The sequence below is a fragment of the Paramormyrops kingsleyae genome, chromosome 7 (assembly GCF_048594095.1).
Source record: "Paramormyrops kingsleyae isolate MSU_618 chromosome 7, PKINGS_0.4, whole genome shotgun sequence".
NCBI classification, from domain to species: Eukaryota; Metazoa; Chordata; class Actinopteri; order Osteoglossiformes; family Mormyridae; genus Paramormyrops; species Paramormyrops kingsleyae.
In genome coordinates this window covers 13327793-13347478 of record NC_132803.1, presented here as the reverse complement: position 1 = coordinate 13347478, position 19686 = coordinate 13327793, and the positions used below count along the sequence as shown (strand labels likewise).

At 50.7% G+C, this 19686-nt stretch overlaps 1 protein-coding gene across 3 annotated transcripts in view; it reads left to right on the top strand.

Annotated features, from left to right (window-relative positions):
* LOC111842160 (tetratricopeptide repeat protein 28-like) overlaps positions 1 to 19686 on the top strand; it is a 112991-nt gene that overhangs the window by 65865 nt on the left and 27440 nt on the right. For all 3 annotated transcript variants that reach the window (XM_072714329.1, XM_072714328.1, XM_072714330.1), the window contains 3 exons: positions 1011 to 1158; positions 5198 to 5470; positions 6020 to 6150. In XM_072714329.1, coding sequence (XP_072570430.1) covers positions 1011 to 1158; positions 5198 to 5470; positions 6020 to 6150 — 552 coding nt within the window. The remainder of the gene's footprint in view (positions 1 to 1010; positions 1159 to 5197; positions 5471 to 6019; positions 6151 to 19686) is intronic.

The following is a 19686-nucleotide window of genomic DNA, read 5'->3' as shown; positions in this document are numbered from 1 at the left end:
GGGGGGAGGGGGGGCATGCAAAATGAAATTAATTATTAGGTGCCGTGCGCCCCGTGTCACGTCTCATTTTCTGTAATCCCCGGCCCCCGTTGCTGGCACGAGTTGCCCCCCCCCCGAGGGTCTAATGAAAAGCATCCCCTTTCTGCCTGTGTTAATTGCAAATTAGGTGCCTGTCATTAGCAGCGGAAGCCCCCACCTCACCGCCAGAAATTAGAGGTGTCAGCCAGATTAGGGGAGGGGGGGTCAGGGAGTTGTCACTGCATGGACGGGTGGGGAGGCTGGCGTGAGCTGCTGGGACCAAGGAGATAATGCCAGTGGGTCAGAAGAGATCCCGGCAGATCCCGGCTGATCCTGGCAGATCCTGGCAAATCCCCGTGATGAATAAAGCCTGTGTGTATCAGGATGGAGCGGCGGGAGCCTGCAGCCAAACCCCCACCACAACTGACGAGATTGAAAAACAAACAGATGCTCGTTAGAGAAATGTCACATTGATAAATGTGAAAGAACAGTGAGAGAAAATGTGCCCCCCTCTGTGTGGTTAGCAACATTCAGGGTTCTTTCCGCTTCTTTTGGGTTTATATGTACCTGACCTTCAGCCGCTAATCCCCCCCCCGCCCCCCGCTGGACGTATGTCAGCCTCTCCGGCTCTCTGCTTTACTCCTCCCTGCCCGTTCACCTGTCCAGCTGGCCCCTTTAAGAACACTTCAGCAACTGGGAATAAAATCTTTTTTTTTTTTTTGTACAGCGCCGCTTTTGTCTGTAAAAAAATGAGCATTGTCTGTAAGAACCAGACCGCCGTGTTGACAGCTTTGCAGTGACTGAGCCATCTTCTCCTCCCTCCTCTTCCCCTCTCCTCTCCTCTCCCTCTTCCTCCCCACTCCTCCTCCTCCCTCATCCTCACTCTCTTCCTTCCCTCTCCTCCCCGCTCTTTCTCCCCTCCCTCTTCCTCCCCTCTCTTCCTCCTCTCCTTCTTCCTCCCCTCTCCTCCTCCACACACTCCCTCCATGCAGGCATACTTCCGACAGGGTGTCGCCCTTCAGTACCTGGGTCGCCATGCCGACGCCCTGGCTGCCTTCGCCTCCGGCCTGGCCCAGGACCCCAAGAGCCTGCAGCTGTTGGTGGGCATGGTGGAGGCCGCCATGAAGTCTCCGCTGCGAGGTAAGCCCCACCCCCGTCTGTCACTCATGCAGGCCATGCCCCCTGACCTTGGCACAGCCCCGACACTGTTGGCTCTCTCCACTCCGTTTGCTTACCGCTCAGCTGTTTTGCATGTCTTCATGTGCGTGTCTCTCCTTGTCGCTCACTGCATGTTTGCATGTGCGTGTCTCTCCATGTCCCTCACTGCATGTACGCATGTGCGTGTCTCTCCTTGTCCCTCACTGCATGTACGCATGTGCGTGTCTCTTCATGTCCCTCACTGCATGTTTGCATGTGCGTGTCTCTCCATGTCCCTCACTGCATGTTTGCATGTGCGTGTCTCTCCTTGTCCCTCACTGCATGTCCGCATGTGCGTGTCTCTCCTTGTCCCTCACTGCATGTTTGCATGTGCGTGTTTCTCCATGTCCCTCACTGCATGTCCGCATGTGCGTGTCTCTCCTTGTCCCTCACTGCATGTTTGCATGTGCGTGTTTCTCCATGTCCCTCACTGCATGTCCGCATGTGCGTGTCTCTCCTTGTCCCTCACTGCATGTTTGCATGTGCGTGTCTCTCCATGTCCCTCACTGCATGTTTGCATGTGCGTGTCTCTCCATGTCCCTCACTGCATGTCCGCATGTGCGTGTCTCTCCATGTCCCTCGCTGCATGTCCGCATGTGCGTGTCTCTCCATGTCCCTCACTGCAAACAAATCCCAGCTCTCACCAGCCCCAGTATGGTGGGGAAAACACTATCACTGTTTTAGTGGTCTGGCTCACCACAGACTCGCCCCTACCAAAAACACACGCCACAGCATACAAGAAGGCCAAGCACTCCTAAAGCTTTTCACCCTATTCCTCTGATTGGCTGCTGGGTCTGAGTGACATAGTCAACTACCAATCACTACTAGCAGTGTCTCATGGAAAAAAATGGCACCTCCGAAATTAGTTGAAATATATATTATGCAATTATCTTCTACAACTTTTTACAGTGCTGTTGCCCTGTGCTGCTTGGAATAGACTCCAGTGAGCCTGTATGGGATAATTAGTTGGATGATGAATGAATGTAAGATAGGGATGCCTTCCGACAAGGGTTAAAGGGCCGTATTTAGTACATTCAACTCACGTTTCTTAACCGAACACTGACAGGACGTATTGATGCACGGCAGAATGCAGCTTTCACATTAATAGGGGTTTATCTCCACTTCCCTACAAATGAATTGATGTGTTATTGCTGCACCGTTGGGGAGAAGATGGAGAACACTGCATAAAGGGCTTTTCATAGAGCAGAAGGAAGCTCTCCCCCCACCCCACCCCCACCCAGAGAGAAGTGCAGCAGTGATGTCACAGTGATTCAGAGCCATTTAGGCATCACCAAACACTAAAACACTGAGATCAAGATCAAGGCGTGTAGCCCTGAGGGCAACTGCAGCCTCCTTCTGCCCTGAGGCAACTCCAGCTCTGCAGGTCCGGGAATAACAGCATGAGTTTAATAGGGAACTACAGGGGGTTAAAGTGATAGAACCTAGGGGGCGTTGGATTTGGTGCTAATTTGCTGATTACTAGGGCTATGTACTGCCGGGACCTAGGCGAGGCTAACTATCACGATACAATATAGCAACACACAAACCGCTTTGCATGACATACAAAAGTGAAAAGGGTCTGTAATAATTAATGCTTTATTTGGAAATTTTCATAATTACCATACTACCAAATTTGCAATAACAGAATACTAAATGTCTGTCTTCAGTGTTTTAATTCAGAAATGTCACTTGTTATCAACAATTTACAATTGCATTAGCACACTACTGATGTGCTTATTATAATTAAAGTTCTACTTTTGAAAAAACTAATCTGTCAGTATGTTCTGAGCTACAGGATCTGGTGGCAGTGACTGTATCACCAGCTGCAGAAAAAATTCTTTCAGATGCAACTGATGTGGCTTGAACACAGTCTCCATATTTGTGGAGTTTGCATGGTCTTCCCGTTTCCTCATGGGGTTTCCTCTGGGTACTATAGTTTCCCCCCACGGTTACCAAATTGCCCATAGGTGTGTGTATGCCTTGTAATAGGTTGGTGCCCCATCTTGGTTCATTACATTTTATCCATAGCCTCCAGGATAGGCTCACAACCCCCCGTGACCTTGAATAGGACAAGCAGTACAGAGGATGGATGGATGGATGGATGGATGGATGGATGGATGGATGGATGGATGGATGGATGGATGGATGTGTCCTCATGCCACAGTCGTGGTTCAGCTTTGTACAAAGCTGTTTCCTTGCTGGCCGCCTTTTCTATGGACAAAGGTGCTTCAGCCTTTGAAATTTGATCATCATCATCAAAAAGGAAGCTCCTTCCAATTTTCTTCACTGGATCTGCTGGAAGCACTTGGGGTGTCTGGCCTTTGTGATAGAGGGCCTTCACTGGCTTGTTCTACAACCTTCTCCTTCACTGCAGCTGGGCCTTCTGAGACGTTTGCTTGCACTGTAACCCTTTGCCACACACCATTAGACATAGACACATGTCTGTGCTTGAATTTGGATGGAGAGCAGAGGCTTCCTGCATGAAGTTCACTAGTTCTTCCTCATTTAAGTGCATCTCTAAATTGTCACACAAAGCCTTGTGCATTTTGTTCACTTTATATGGTACTATCACTTCAAATGATATTGCTGTTACAGGAGTGCTGTCACGCTCCATGGGGTAATGCTTTTAATTTCCAATGAAATGGCAAAAACGTCGCACTGCAGGCTTTTGATCCGGACATATTCCTAAGGTAGCACGGCATAGAGGCTGTGTAAGTGTCAGAAATGCTTTTTGAATAGTTACCGTTGTTGAACAATTCGTGGTGATCCTCAGAATACATGGAATTAGTTAGATCTGGAACAAATTAGTTCTGCACTGAGAAAGCTTGTTACAATAATAGTTGCTGAATAACAAGACAACACTGGTAGAATATTGTGTGCGGTACAGAAGTATAAACATCAGGCATCCAAGTGATAGGCCTGCGTTGAGGTTTTACTGAACACTAATACAGTTCACAAAGATTTCTAGTATAGCAATCCGGATCGAGCTATTTGACAGGATAGTATTCAGAATTGCATTAAAAATAAAATATTAGATTGAGATTAATCTATTTAAGAAGTAATACATTATCAGATTTAATGATTGATTAATCTCCTATAGTTTGGAATATTTGGAATAAGAACATATGTTTTTAAAAACAAAATGTCGTGTAGAAATCCAGAATAATGAATAGGTAAATTAAGTAAACGAACTCTGCATCTTAATCATCAATAGATCTGCAGATTTTATGGGGCGTATTTCTGTGCTTGAATTTTAAGCATGGTTTGTGAACTTCGAAGAGCTTGGATGTTCATTACAGCAGCTCTGGAGGGTGACTGGGAGCTGGGGGCTGTGGTGGGGTCTGATCTGACCCAATTTGACGCTACGGGATGTGGACCTTTAAGGGAAGTGGGAGTTTGAATGTGTGGGTCCCTACAGGGACGAGCCTCTGCACAAAGCGCAGGGAACACGGTGAGAGCATGCCCAGCAATCCAGCAGCGGCTACGCCTACTGTGCTTCAACAAAGTCAAAGTGCCCAAACTTTATTTATTTTTGTTTATCATTTGTCATCTGGTTTGGGTTTAGCTGGGTTTGGCCTAGAAACTGCGAATCACTTTCAAGGGAGAGTCAAAGGAAAGTCCCGACAAATATGGAAATGCTAATGACTGTGTGTGTGGGTGTGTGTGTATGCGTGCATATGCATGTGTGTGTGTTTTGTAAATTCTGATTGCATGTGTCTGAAGTACTTATATCAGGTCTGTTTGAGAGCATGTAGAGCCAGCTGACTCCACGCCCCCCCCATACCCCCCACGCCCATAACCAGGGATCAGTGTTTTCTCTGTGTCCTGATGAGCACTGAGCTACTGCTGTCACAGTTATTGTCCTGCGTGTTCCACCCCTTTTCCCTTCCATTTCCCAAAATCTGTCTATGTGTCACATCCCCCCCCCCCCAACACTGCAGTGGCCCCAGTGCTGATTTCCTTTCTCGTCCCCCTCCCCCAGAGTCCTTGGAGCCCACCTACCAGCAGCTACAGAAGATGAAGTTAGACAAGAGCCCCTTCGTCGTGGTTTCGGTCATCGGCCAGGAGCTGCTGTCGGCCAGCCACCAGGGGGCGTCGGTGGTGGTGCTGGAGGCGGCGCTGAAGATCGGCACCTGCAGCCTCAAGTTGCGCGGCTCCGTCTTCTCCGCGCTCAGCTCCGCCTACTGGTCGCTCGGCAACACCGAGAAGAGCATGAGCTACATGCAGCACGACCTGGAGGTGGCCAAGACCTTAGGTCAGAGGTCGCGTTTTTTCCTGTCCCTCTTGCTGAGCCAGTGCCCGTCATTAATTAGCATGGTGTTAGCAGAAGCCTGGTCAGTTTGTAAATGCATGCTTGCAAATGTTTCGCTAAAGCGATTTTACTGGCTCAAAGGTACAACATAAACTCTAATCCAGCTTATCTCTCTAAATTTAACTTCTCCACACAAATTCACACTCTGCAAGGAAAGAAATGACACCGACAGCCCTGCGTTGCCTTCCTTAATGGTCCCCTTCTGCGTACAGCACTTGCTTGTATTAATTTACATTATTATGTTAATGAACTAATTATTTTCCCCAACATTTCTAGCCCTCGTTATGTGTGGTGACAGTATTCTCAGGTCACTTTTAATGAGCAGTCTTGTTTTGAACATGGTAGGCACGTGTTTAACCCTGATCCGGTCCCTGCAATGATGTTGAACGAGTGCAGCTTGGTTAGATTACCAGACGAGAGCAGGCACTGAATGATGACATCACGGACTCCTATGCTGAAGCCCCTCCCCCATTCTGCTGATCCTTCCTCCAGGTGACCAGACGGGTGAATGCCGGGCACATGGAAACCTGGGGTCAGCGTTCTTTTCCAAGGGAAATTACCGTGAGGCCCTGACCAACCACCGGCACCAGTTAGTGCTGGCCATGAAGCTGAAGGAACGAGAGGTGGGTGACCAGCAGGGGGCGGTCTTTCTGGAGAGCAGTGGCGCAGCCACTGTGCTGTTCGTGTCACCCTACATTGCTGCTCCTATAAAGTGTGTTGAGTGTATGATCCTGGTCTAGCTGCTGTTGATCTTGTACGTTCTGCAGCAGGTGCACATTTTCTGGCAAATATAGTTGGCAGTTGAGACATAAAAACCTGATCATGCATACAGATGATGACCCTTGGCCTGGATTATGTGTACCAACATTCACCCCGGTTGGCTAATGGAACCGTTTATATATAATTGCGTATCAATTCCACTTGTGTCTGCCAGTGAAAACAGCAGTGCGTTTTGCATTAATTAGTCGAAATTGAGTGTAAATGGGGGTGAGGACGACAGGAGAAGGGGGTTCGAGGACCCCTCACAGGCACCTGGGCCACAGAGGGCTACCGCAAGCACATGCCCTTGCCAACGGGGCATCAGCACCCTTCTCTGGGTCAGTGTCATACCCTCCCATGGCCAGAGGTCATTCGCCTTCCACGTAATTAAAGTGTGGGGGGAAGGCCTGGAAGGCGATGCTGACGTGGTACCTTTCCATTTGTCTCTGTCCGAGCTGGGAGGTAATTGGGAGAGGATTCCCTCTTAGCGTGAGTGGTGTGCTGGCTGGGCTGCGATTCGCCGGGACCTCAGCAGGATGGGTAGTGTACCGTACTCTGTATTTAACATCAGCTGCAGTATCTGTGCACTGTGCTCGTTAGGGAGTAACAAGTCAGCAGACAGCTGCTTCCGTCTGCGGTTTCCCTAATTACATTCACATCAGTGCTGACGGACGGCAGCATCTCTGGATATGTGTGTTTGTGTGTGCGCGTTGATGCATATAGTGTGTGTGTATGTACAGCAATGTGTGTATGGGTGTATATCTTTGGGTGTACTGTTGGTGTACAGCTTTGGTGTGTGTATAGCTCTTTGTATGTCCGTACCTGTATGTGTGTGTGTAAAGCGCTGTGTCTCTATGTGACTGTACTGCCTGTCTGTCTTTCTGTGTCTGTACTGTTTGTCTGTGTCTGTACTGTGTGCCTGGGTGCGTAAGTGTGCTGTGTGTATGTCCTATGAGACTGAGCCTGTGCTGTGTATCTGTCTGTGTGTGTGCCTGCACTGTATGTCTGTGTCTGTGCTGTGTATCTGTCTGTGTGTGTGCCTGCACTGCATGTCTGTGTCTGTGCTGTGTATCTGTCTGTGTGTGTGCCTGCACTGCATGTCTGTGTCTGTGCTGTGTACTGTGTGTGTGCCTGCACTGCATGTCTGTGTCTGTGCTGTGTATCTGTCTGTGTGTGTGCCTGCACTGCATGTCTGTGTCTGTGCTGTGTATCTGTCTGTGTGTGTGCCTGCACTGTATGTCTGTGTCTGTGCTGTGTATCTGTCTGTGTGTGTGCCTGCACTGCATGTCTGTGTCTGTGCTGTGTATCTGTCTGTATGTGTGCCTGAACTGCATGTCTGTGTCTGTGCTGTGTATCTGTCTGTGTGTGTGCCTGAACTGCATGTCTGTGTCTGTGCTGTGTATCTGTCTGTGTGTGTGCCTGCACTGTATGTCTGTGTCTGTGCTGTGTATCTGTCTGTGTGTGTGCCTGTACTGTGCGTCTGTGTCTGTGTGTCTGTCCCCCACAGAGTGGCTGCCATCTCAGTGAAATGCTCTGCAGGCTGTCGTAGGGATTAATGGCTGCCTCCATATTGACTGTTTCTCTCTGTCCCACTTTTAATGGACCCGCCGAGCCCCTCCCTCACTCACCACCCCGGGCCTCCTGCCCGACGCCTTTCCTCTTTCCTTTTCCAGCTTATTCTCGATGTCACGCCAGGTGTGACTGTGTGCTCCAATGTGGTAGGGAGGGTGGGGCTTGCAGTCAGCTGGGGGGGGGGCGACAAATGGGTTTACAGATGCCGCAGGAGAAGGCTGGCGATACAGAGGCGTGCGGTAATGACAGTGTGAGCCATACCCGCCCCCCCCCCCTCACCGGCATCTTCACTGTGTGAGGTCTCCAGCGTCTGACTTCCATCTGAGATGATGGCATTCTTCTGAAGTGGGTGTTTGTATTACATGAACGTATTAGGCCGCCATGGCCGTAAGCGGCACCCCCCACACTAAGGAAAGCCCAGGATTTAGGGGCGGGATCTCTGCCTGGTCATGATGTGTCATCTAACCCGCCAACGGTGTACGGCATCTCCAGTGGCAGATAAGAAGGGTAACGAGACCAGAAGTGGCAAATGGGCATCAATCTGTGGACGATTACCGCCAGTGAGGGCTGACAGGTTAACCGCGGGCTCCACTCAAACCACGCCAGCGTTCACCAGGTGGTGATCTCGAGTGAATTACGTGTAACAGCAGCTTCTCCTTTCCCGATTCATGGTGGCCTGCAGGGGTGTATTCCCAAGATGGCCACTAGGGGGCCTTCAGTGACAAATGCCACACTACATGAACAGCGAAGTTTTTTGAACAATACCTTCGATCCATACCCCCCCACCCCAGCCCCACGGAAGTAGCCTTCTGTGGCATTAGTGTTTAAAAGGGCTGAAAGCAGGCCTGCCTCCCAGGCCGATCGATAGCGTGGCTGTCAGCAAGACGAATGGCGGCTCTCTGTGGCCCGTTTTAATGACGCCGGTCTGAGCGCTGAGTTTCTGTGTGTGTGTGTGTGTGTGTGTGTGTGTGTTTGGGCGGCTCGGCTTACGGCCGCGGCTCTAAGCCCGGTACAGACAGCTTCCCCAGCCTGTCCATTACTCTGCTAATGAAGTTGTTCAGCCACTGTGGACTGAACGAGAAAAACAAACATTCTTCTCATTTTTATACGAGCTGATGTGAATATTTGTTGCTATTAATGTTGTCTAGGCAACATGCATAACTGCGCACTTTGATCCCTAACGAAGGTCATATTGCTAATTAAAGCTTTTCCTGTTGGGCAACATTGAGGGCCCCTCCAGGAGCTTGAACCCACAAAAGTTTAATATCGCAAATTTGCCCCCCCCCCCAGTCGACCTCCTTGCCAACAGGTGCCTTCATGGTATATATAGCACCCCCCCTTCTGTGATGCTGTGTAGCTGGTTGGCATCTGTGTGCTGGATGATCCCCGTAGCTTTGCGTCATTGTGCATTGTGTGTGTGTGCATGTGTGTGTGTGTGTGTGTGTGTGCGTGTGTGTGTGCGTGATCCATCGTCGCTCATCATCGCGTGTGAAGCCCAGGAGGTTATCTGTAATTATAGGACAGACCAGAGGTCACCGTGTTCCAGTGCTGGACTGGGATTGCAGAATTGCCTTGTGGCTCTTATCTCATCTGGTCACAGCCTGGGAATTTCTCTCCAGATCAGTTACTGCTCCCTGTTATTCTTGGTGTACTTATCAAGACGGGTATTGATTATGTGGTCTGGAGGCCTGCAGAAGCTGGTAACTTTCAGGACCTGCATGTAGACAACATCTGTACCTTGCTCACCCATCCCACCTTAGAAGAATTACACTCCCTCCAAATGCTGTCAGCTGAGTACTTGCACCCGCCACTCTGCATGCTGGGAAATGTAGTTTCAATCCAAGAAACAGCTGCTAACATTGTTCACCCAGCAGTATCGCCCAACATGGGATGGCAGCTGGGTCTTGTAGCTCACAGGAGCCTCAGTATCTGGGCCTGTAAACGTAACACATTTCAGCAGCAGCCTGTGCGGCCTGTGCAGCCTGTGCAGCCTGTGCAGCCTGTGCTGATTCCCTGTGTCCCACATGCTGCTCCCATGGATAAAACCTTAACCTTAGTTTAACAAAAGGAGAGCGCTTTCTTTATCCATCAATCAACTAACTAACTAGCAGGCTTATCTTCCCGCTGCTTGAATGTACTCATGGGTAATTTGTCCTGCACTGCAGAGGAGGGCACCTCAGGTTCCCCTCATTCCTCAGGTCCCCCCCCCCCCCCCCCCCAGGAACAAGGCAGATTCCGGTGTGGAGGAGTAGGCATCACTCTTGTGACCTTTCTGGCCTCTCCGATGCTGAGGGGTAGCTTTTGATGTACAAGACATGCATTTGGAGGGAGCAGAAGTTCAAAGCCTCGATTTAGAGAGAGTGAAGGGGTGGGGTGTGGGGGAGGTTGTGTCTCTAAGATGACATTTTTGCAGGGTGAGCAAACGTCCTTGCGCAAGATTCCCTGCCTCTCTGCCAAACAGCAGCGCAGCTGGGGGCCCCAGTTCGCCTGCGCTGGTTTGCAGTGGCTGCATCTTTCCCCTGCGCTTGCTGCCCCTCTCTGTCTGCATCCCTGTCTGTCTGTTTGTCTACGTCTCTGTCTATCTATCTGTCTGTATCTCTGTCTGTCTGGGTCTCACTTTGTCTGTCTGGATCTGTCTGTATCTCTATCTATCTGTCTGCATCTCGCTTTGTCTATCTGTCCGTCTGCGTCTCTGTCTGTTTGTGTCTGGGTCTGCGTCTTGTTTGATCTGTCTCGGTCTGTCTGTCTACGTCTCGCTTTTTTTGTCTGTATCTTTGTCTGTCTTTGTCTCTTGGTGTGTTTGTCTGCCTGTGTCTCTGTTTGTGTCTGTCTGTGTCTGGGTCTGCCTGTCTGTCTGCTGTGTCTCTGTGTGTTTGTCTGTGTCTCTGTCCATGTGTGTATGCCTGTGTCTGTTTATCTGTGTTTCTGTGTGTCTTTGTCAGTCTGTCTTTGTCTGTCTGTGTTTGTCTATCTGTGTCTTTGTGTGTTTCTGTCTGACTCTCTCATCGTCTGCTTCCTTTTTCCTGTCTCTCTGCCTGGTTCTCTCCCTCTCTCAGGTTCCCTCTACTTCTTTCTCCCCTACTCTATCTCTTCCTTAGTCTCTATCCTTCACTCCACCTCTTTCTTTTCTGGTTCTCTGTCTCTCCACCTCTTCCCCATCTCCTTGCCCCTATCTCTACCCCTCTCTCTCTCCCCACTTCTCTTGCTCCCCTGACATCAGAGGTTGTGGATCTGAGCTTGTATAAACACCTCAGCTGCTGTCATCGCAGCTTAAAAACCCATCCAGGCCGACGCGACACACTCAGCCATGCGAGCTACGCGGAAGAGCTTTTCCAAACTGTTTAGTGACCCAAGCAAGCCAGAGAGACATCTAATCGCAATACACTGATACGGACTCAGCTGAAGGGAGCCATCGAAGCACACAGGAGCTCACGGTCATGCCAGGACGGGTGGGTGGCCAATTGCACCCGAAGCCACACGACTGATAGGCCTGCATGCATTATGCAACATAACTGTGGCAGCATTTTGGTTTCCTTGGAGAGCTGCCGGTAGAATCCAACAGCATCAAAAGAAATGCTACATTCAATTTATCACGGATTTCTCACACCAAAAGTGCAGCATATGCATGTGACTTCCCAGAAGCCTGCGTGTGCTTCTCCATTGGCTCATGAAGGTCACTCTGTTTGTCATCACAGATCCCCATAAAGGTCGCGATGGAGGACGCAAAGCACGACAAAACGCAACTGGAGTTTCCCTGGTGTTGTGAGCGCCCCTCGCTGCTGTGAATGGGAGCCGAGTGTTGATGAGGCGCACTGTTGCTTGGAAACTCTCAGATCAAGAAAGCGTTCCTGTCAGCTACAGCGAATTCTGTGTGTTTCATCACTGCGGTCCCAGGTTACGATTAAATTACCTTTCAGCGCACGGCAGAAGAAGCCGTCCGAAGTCTGTCAGGGGATTATGTGCCTTTAAAGGATTTTTTCCGTAGGCTGATAGCACAGTATTAAGTACTATCTTAGACTAGCTTAACTTGCACTGTTTTATTCCCGCGTTCAGGGGTCATTAAGGCTGGGCTGCTCTGACCGAATCCCCTGATAGATCCTCGTATCTCTCCTTCCAAATAGGTGTAGGTTCTCAGTTTTTTTTCATCTTATGACAGCATTCTCCCGAACCACGGCTCTGTCTCCACCCCCCGACGCCAGGAAGTCGATTGGTGGGCAATGCCGTTTCCCGGCCGCGCTGAGGGAAGATGACAGGCGGCCCTAATGAACCAGCAGGGTGCGAGTGTTTGGAACTCATTTTCCGACGTGATTGAAGTTCACAGTGGGTAGCTTTTCATCAGCACGGGACACAGCAAAAGGCTCTCAGCATCCGACACGCTCTCGCTCGTGGAGTTGGGAATATGGCCAGGGGCGGGGCCCGGCGGGGCCGGCGAGGAACAAAGCCGTGTAGGAAGGTGTGTGGTTCTGGCTGATGCCGTCTGCGAAGAGCCATCGTGTGGAACAGGAACAAGGTTTGCGATATGGAGATACCGACCCACACTGATCCCTCCCCCACCTGTTATGTGCTCATGCTTCAGGAGCTGATTTGCCCTACTTGTATTGGGGAGGGGTGCCAAGTCCAGGACTCCTGGTGGGCTGGCAGGATCAGATTACCCCCTAGTGTGGGTGCTGTGGTGGAGGATGACCTTCAGGTATGATTGCTGGTCATGGAGTCCCACTGCACTGGCGTTGTCCTTGAAATGCCCCTCAGTCTCTAAGAGGAGGTCTAACCCTTAAAATCCCACATTGATCCCTATCAAGAACCATATCCTTGATATGCCTACTTTGTGGATTAATCTCATCAAAAGATTTCCCATGATTCCTTAGTGCTCAGCCTCTATCTAGTCTCATGCATGCCCCAAATCCCCGTTGTACCATAACAAACCATATTGGAGGCTTGTAATTTTGCCCCCTCAGGCGGCAAGAGGCAGGGGGACATTTTTGCATTTTAGTCGTCACGCTACGGAACGCAGGTCCGGATTTCTGCCCGGGATTGTTGCCATGGATCAGACGTGGAAACACGGCAGCAGATGTGGTCTGGCATGAGCCCGGTTTTGGCCCACGGTGCCCGCCGCATCTCCATGCGCGTTGTTAAATCCTGGCCCCCCCCGCCCCCTCCATGTACAGCCCGGTGCCAATCCAAGCCTGGCAAGACCGATCCGATCGTTGTCTCTTCAACCCTGGAAGACCTATTCAGGATGCTGCCAGTCATTGGCAACATGTGACACATCTGGTCACATGATTTTTGGTAAGAGGGTAGGAGTGGAGGGGGCAGGGATCGTCAATAGGGGGTCCTCAGATGCCCAGGTTTCACTGCTGATGTGTTGGCAGGTTCGAAGAGCCTGAATCTGGGCTGATTTCAACTGGTCCTTAGCCAGAGCTGCTGCAAATGCAAGGGGAGTCATGTGACATGGGCCATGTCATGTGACATGGGCTAGCATCGATTTTGCCAAGCTATAGTTCCTGTCTGTCACTCACTCGCTTCAGCTTGGAGGTATCGGTTCTCAAAAGGTCCCAGAAGCAAGAAACGTAGCTACTTTCCTCTCACTCTCCATCCTCCATGCTTCTCACACAGGGTTTCTCATCCCTGATCCGGTGCTTCATTGAGGACTTGGGACCTGATTACCATCTGGCTGGATTCATGGAGCTAAGTCACAGGAGTACAGCAATCAGGACGGCTAGCTACTAGAAAGGCCTTGCTAGTGTTTCCCAAACAGAAAACCAGCACGGTTACAGCCAGTTATTCTCCTCCTCCAATCAGTCATTCTATGTATGATGTCGTTAGGGAATGTGCAGCATTCCTGACACAAATCCCTGCATGGTTGCCAGGTGCCCATACTCTTACTATAGGGATGTATCCTTCCCTGTGCCCCATTTCCATAAACAACCCCCCCCCCCCCCAATAAACACACAGTTTCCTTGTCCCAGCATGCTCCGGGAAGGGTGTGTGTTCCCTGACTGGGACCAAAATTTGGTAGCCCCCGTTGTTACGAGGAGTGGTGGGAATCTATTTATTTTCATAGACTGATGGGAGCTCCTGTTGCCCCCTGCTGGTGAGCGATTGATTTCAATTGCCACCATGTGCGTGGCACCCTGGCGAGGGACAAGTACTCCAATCAGCCACGGAGCCCCTATCAGCCATTTGCGGGCCTGTCAATCAGGGCGCATTCCAGCGCCAACAGCAGGGGATGAGCTCCTCGGCGGCCCTTCAAGGGCCTCCCACCTCCACCGACTCAAGAGCCCAATTTCGGATCTCTGCCACCTACATCTACCGGCTCTCCCCAAAAATGATGCCCCCCCGGCCTTGACGAATGTCGCTTGTTGTTACTTCAGCCTCAGAGACTTTGAAATCAGAGGCAGGGCTCAGAATGTTTGGTGAAAGCAGCATTTGCCCTCTCTGACAGATCCTAGGTCTGATTCACATGGGGCAGTGGGCGGCTCCACGTGTCAGAGATCTGTGCCCGTGTCCAAAGAGTCATGGGTTCAGATGCCGTGGCTGGCAGAATCATCATATCACAGTTGGCTTCTTGAGCGAAGGCCCTTAACTCTAATTGCTCCACACTAGCTGACTCTGTTCTCACTGGTATGTCGTTTTGGACAAAAGCATCTGCCAGAAAAATGTAAAATCTGAATGGAAACAAGTCCCAGCCCATACTGCCCTCCGCTCCAGTGCCAGGCCAGAGATATCAGATGCTCTTAATGTGCTGAGAGACCGCAGCCCCACTTCCAAAAGCTGATTGAGCAGCGATTTGGATTCCCTCAGAAGAATTCGACCACTTGGCAATATCTAAAGCTCCGTCGCGTGTTTCTGGGATGTTAGGCCTGGACAGAATGGACACCCCAAGCAGGAAGTGTTCTAGGGTCTCCATGGTGTGTGCCTGGGGATTGTGGGAAATAGCCCCGCCCACATTCTCCGGGGGATTTATTTCCTAACACCCTCTCGCCTACATCTCATCATTGCTTGAAATGTGGCTGCAGATGGGTGGTGTTGATGCTCGACGACTGGATTTTCTTAGTTTCAAGAAGTGTGGGTCCTGCACAGTCCTGGGGACCCCCGTTACATGGGGACTATCCATTACACATAGGCCCTTGTCAGCCTCGTATTAGTATTGTGTTTGTGTGTGTGTTACTTATCAGTTTTATTTTAGAAACATACAGTTTAATAAAGTGAAATGACGAGGGGACAGCAGTAGCCTTGGCTGAGTGTCAGTATTTATTGTGAAATACATCCTCAGAGGTTGCAGATTAAGTCCCGTCTGGCGAGAGTCAGTCTCTGAAAGAATGAGGCAGTAAAGCCTTGTATCGTACTCATGGCAACTGGTGGGAATGTTCACAGCATCCGTGGACAGCACTGTTGGGATGAAGTCAGCTGTGGATAAGCACCCTCCTACACCCCCCCCCCCCACCCGGCGTCTGATTTTGCCAGCCGCTGCCTGACGGTGCGTCCGCGCTTAAGGTCATTTACTATTTACCCAGCGTCGCGTCTGGATTTACAGACCTTAACGCCAAGGCTGCCTGAGGCCATGAAATCCACATTCTCTGAGGAAGCCTCTTCCTGTGTCTGTCACCGCCGTGCCCACGATGTCTCACGTGTGTTTTTAAATGCATAGCAAAAAAAGCTGTTTATTACGATTCTTCCTCCTCCTACCTACCCACACACACAAGCACAAACACACACAAGCACAAACACACACATGAACGCAAATGCACACACATACAAATGCACACACGAGTGCAAGTTTTCACACACAAACACAAGCACGAGCGCACACACAAGAGCAAACACAAGCACAAAGGCACGCACACATGAGCAGAAATACACGCACACACGAGTGCAAATGCTCACACACAAATGCACACATGAGCGCAGATGCACACACAAACACGAACACAAATACGCACACGCGAGCACACATGAGCTCAAATGCACACAAACGCACACACGAGCTCAAATGCACACACACACAAACGCATAAGCACAAATGCACAAACAAATGCGCATGCACGAGCACAAATACACACACACACAAACGCACACACAAGCTCAAATGCACACACACAAATGCACATACGAGCACAAAAACACAAAAGCACATGCAAGCGCGCACACACATAAAAGCACACATGAGCGCAGACACACAACAAAAATACACACAAACGCACACACAAGGGCAAACACACATGAGCACACATACAAATACACACATAAACAGACACACACATGAGCGCAGGCATGCAACAAACATGCACAGAAATGTACACACAAGCACACACAAGTGCAAACACAAGTGCACACACGTGCAGGCATTCACCTCAGAACCTCAGGCTGACCTCCCCTTAAATTCATTTCGTTCGTAAACTTGTTCTGCTCCTTTTATTTTCCGCTGAGAGAGGGGGGGGGGGGCACTGGAGGCGGAGGAGTCCCGGGTGCGCATTCATCACTGTCACAAGGGGGGGCTACTTTGGGACTCGTACGGAGAAACCAGTCGAAACAAGGAGAACCCATGAATACGATAAGGTCTGAGAGCAAGTGGCTGACTCTCTGGACCCGGAGCGGTGTGGAATGGGGGAACGCCTCGTGTTATTTTCCGGGGGAGAAAGTGTGCGAGGATGTCCCTGAAGGACCTGGTGCTTTCGGGGCATTTCTGAGGAGATAGTGGTGAGAGCTCCGGTTTGAGCTGATTCCCGTTGAGCATCAGTCAAGATGCGTTTTGGAGAGTCTGTCCAATAAGAGGAAAGGCTTCCCAGCTGAAGTCCGGCTTTACACTGGGTTTGTGGCTGCCTGTTTCCCCGTTTTGCCTGTGGTTCCGGGCTGATGGGGATCTCTGTCACCACTAGGCCACCTGCAGGCAACTGCTGGAAATGATGCTGGGATTCAGGAGACCCCTGGAGACCCTGCGTGTTGGGCGTTATGCACATCCAGGAGGAAAGGAGACCGGGAATAATGACGACTGTCAGCAAAGCTGCTTCGCGGTTTGCAGCCACCGGCGAACATGCTCCTTCTCGTCACAGCACTATCGGCCTCGCTCTCCCTGACCTTTGGTGACGGCTGAGTAGCTGTCAGATGCACGGTGGATGCCGGTGAAGGTGAACGGAGGTTTAAGCTACTCGTCTCTAGATGTAGGTCACTGCATGGCCTCTCGCCGGTGACGGTTTTCGGTTGCGAGAGCGGGATCGATGGGCCTTGACGGCCTTTGTGCGGTGACAGACGAGGGACACGACGCGGCGCAGCAATTCGAGCTTGTCGGGCACCAAACCACCGGCGAGCTAATTTCTGAGCATCGATCTGTCCGTTTGACGTGTAGGGAGTAATTATGAATCCAATTAGTTGTACGAGCGAGACGAATAGGCGCTCGTTAGTTAATGGACCCGTTCTGGTTCTTTACACTGCATGGTTGTTAGACAGGAGCAGGCGGGAGAACTTGTCTTCAGCCTCAAGATATGAGGGTGAGGCAGCCTCAGAGCCAACATGACAGCACCCAGGGGTGTGGGGGCAGTGCCACGCTGCGTGGACAGAAGAGGGAGCCAAATATCGGCCGGAGGGGCCCGCGATCAGCGATGGGGGGGGGGGGAGCGGGATGACCTTGAGGAGGAACAGCAGCAGAACGGACCGTTGAGCTCCCGAAAAAAGCCAAGATGGATTATCGGTCCAGCTCTTGCAAAGACTTCCGTCCTTCCGATGACTTTCCCACATATTTCTGATTGCACTGAATAATAAATAAGTCACAAGTAAGTCCATGAATTAGGGGCCAACTTGTAAACAGCCGTCATAAAAGCGAGCAGCTAATTAACGGGGTTCTAGGTTGGTTAAAGAAAAGTGTGAGGCACTTGACCCTGGACTACTTCAGATTACGATGCAGTACTTCACAGCGGCCACACCCTCTTCACCCTCCACCAGGGATTTAAATTTATTTTATTTTTTTTGGGGGGGGCAGCATTAAGGAACCTGTCAATGAAGCCATTCAGGTGATCTGCTTGGTCTGCAGGACGTATCCCCCTCGTCTCTCCATGACAGCTTTCGCTGCCTTTCACAGCGATGATGTTTCTTTACTGTCAGGTTGCACTGAAGAGATTTCCTCCCGGCTGTCATCCATCCAGCCACCACCCTTCCCCACCCGCCGTAGCCCCACTGGCGGGATCCTTCCCGCCGCTGTCGATGTTTCCTGAGCAGTTTGCCAATCAGCATAGAGGCAGAACCCACACGCTTCCGGTCGCTTGCCGTCGTACGCTGCCGAACCTTCAGCCTTGATCTGTTTCTCTGTCTGGGAATCTCCTGGCTTTTAGAGAAAATGGCTAAAGCTTAAGGAAGCACTTTTTCCATCCTGGATGATCGACTTGTCTTCTGTAAAGTAGCAAAATGTGCAAATGAATTGTCTCGGTCTGGCTGTGGGTTTCTGTATCGAGCTGCCTGCAGAGCATAGCTTCGTCATATTTAGACTTTTTGCAAAACATCAGCTCTCTCCCATGGTTACCTTTGGCGCCGGTTGTGAAATACACACTCTGACCTGGACTGTATGAGTCCTAGGAGGTAATAATGCTACTTGAATCCTTATTGGCATTCCCAGGTTTCCCCTGGCAGAGTGCTCTAGCTTGAGGACACGGGAGACTGAAATATGAGAAGTGATGGATGGGGCCGCCTGATTGGTAAATGGGTTAAGTTAGGCCATCACATGTAGCTCACCTCCATCCAATCAGAGACACCCCCCCGGCAGACTTTCCTCTAGACCTGTCGTCCTTTTGTGGGCCTCCACATCGCCAAGAGCCTGCCTGGTGCTAATGGGATCAGCAGTGGTGTAAGTCCTGCATCACCTCCCTGAATAATTCCATTTTCACTCAGATCTACTCAAGAGCAGCAAGTTACGCTGTCTACTTCAGCTGCTTGTCCCTTTTCTGTGGTACAGCATGATGTCCCGATTGGGGTTAAGCACCCGGGTGAGCGCTTACATTTGCAGACAGCGGCGAAAGTTTCCAGAATCCTGATGCCCCAATCTGTTCTGTTAGGCTCCTGAGACGGGCCGGTTCTCTGACACCAGACCCAATCCAGGGGTAAGCTCTGCGGCTGCTTTATTCTGGCGTGGCAGGGCAGTCCTCCCTGCAGGTACCGTCTGCCACATCCCATCATGCTTTGTGTGCCGCGTTACTTTTCTCCGGAGTGTGATCCTATCAGCCACGCCCCTCTAACCGCGATCTCAACTCCCCGGGAAGCCCGAAACCTTTTATCGCTGCATAAATGGTGTCGGGAAGATCTACGGTTCTGCAGCATTATTTCCCGCAGTTGTGCCTCTAGAGCCAACGGTACGAATGCACCGTCTGATAAGCGGAGCGCAGGAAAACAGCCGCAGACTCTGTCCTTATAGCGTGACCTTATCTGTTTACCGCACTCAAGCTGTGTTATGGCAGCAATTTAATGGGGAGAGCCGACTTTATATTTCCATTTGTGATGGGGACGTTTGGGGGATGGCATGGTGGCTCAGTGGGGAGCACTGTCGGCTCAGTGTTGGGGGCTCCCCCCACTCTGTTTGGAGTTTCCGTGTCCTCCCCTCGTCATGCTGGTTTCCTCATGTGGTCCAAAGACAAACAGGTACTAACATCACCAAATTGCCCACAGCATATGTAGGTGTTTGCCTGCGATGGACTGGCAGCCCAGCTACAGCCAGCCTCAGCCGTACATCCTGTGATGTCTGGGACAGCCTCTTGAAAGTTAGACTTGGTCGCGTTTCGCTCCTGTTCCTTAGTGGTTCTCCAAAGGCAAGCATGGTACAAGTATTAGACAGTGTGAGTCCACAGCGA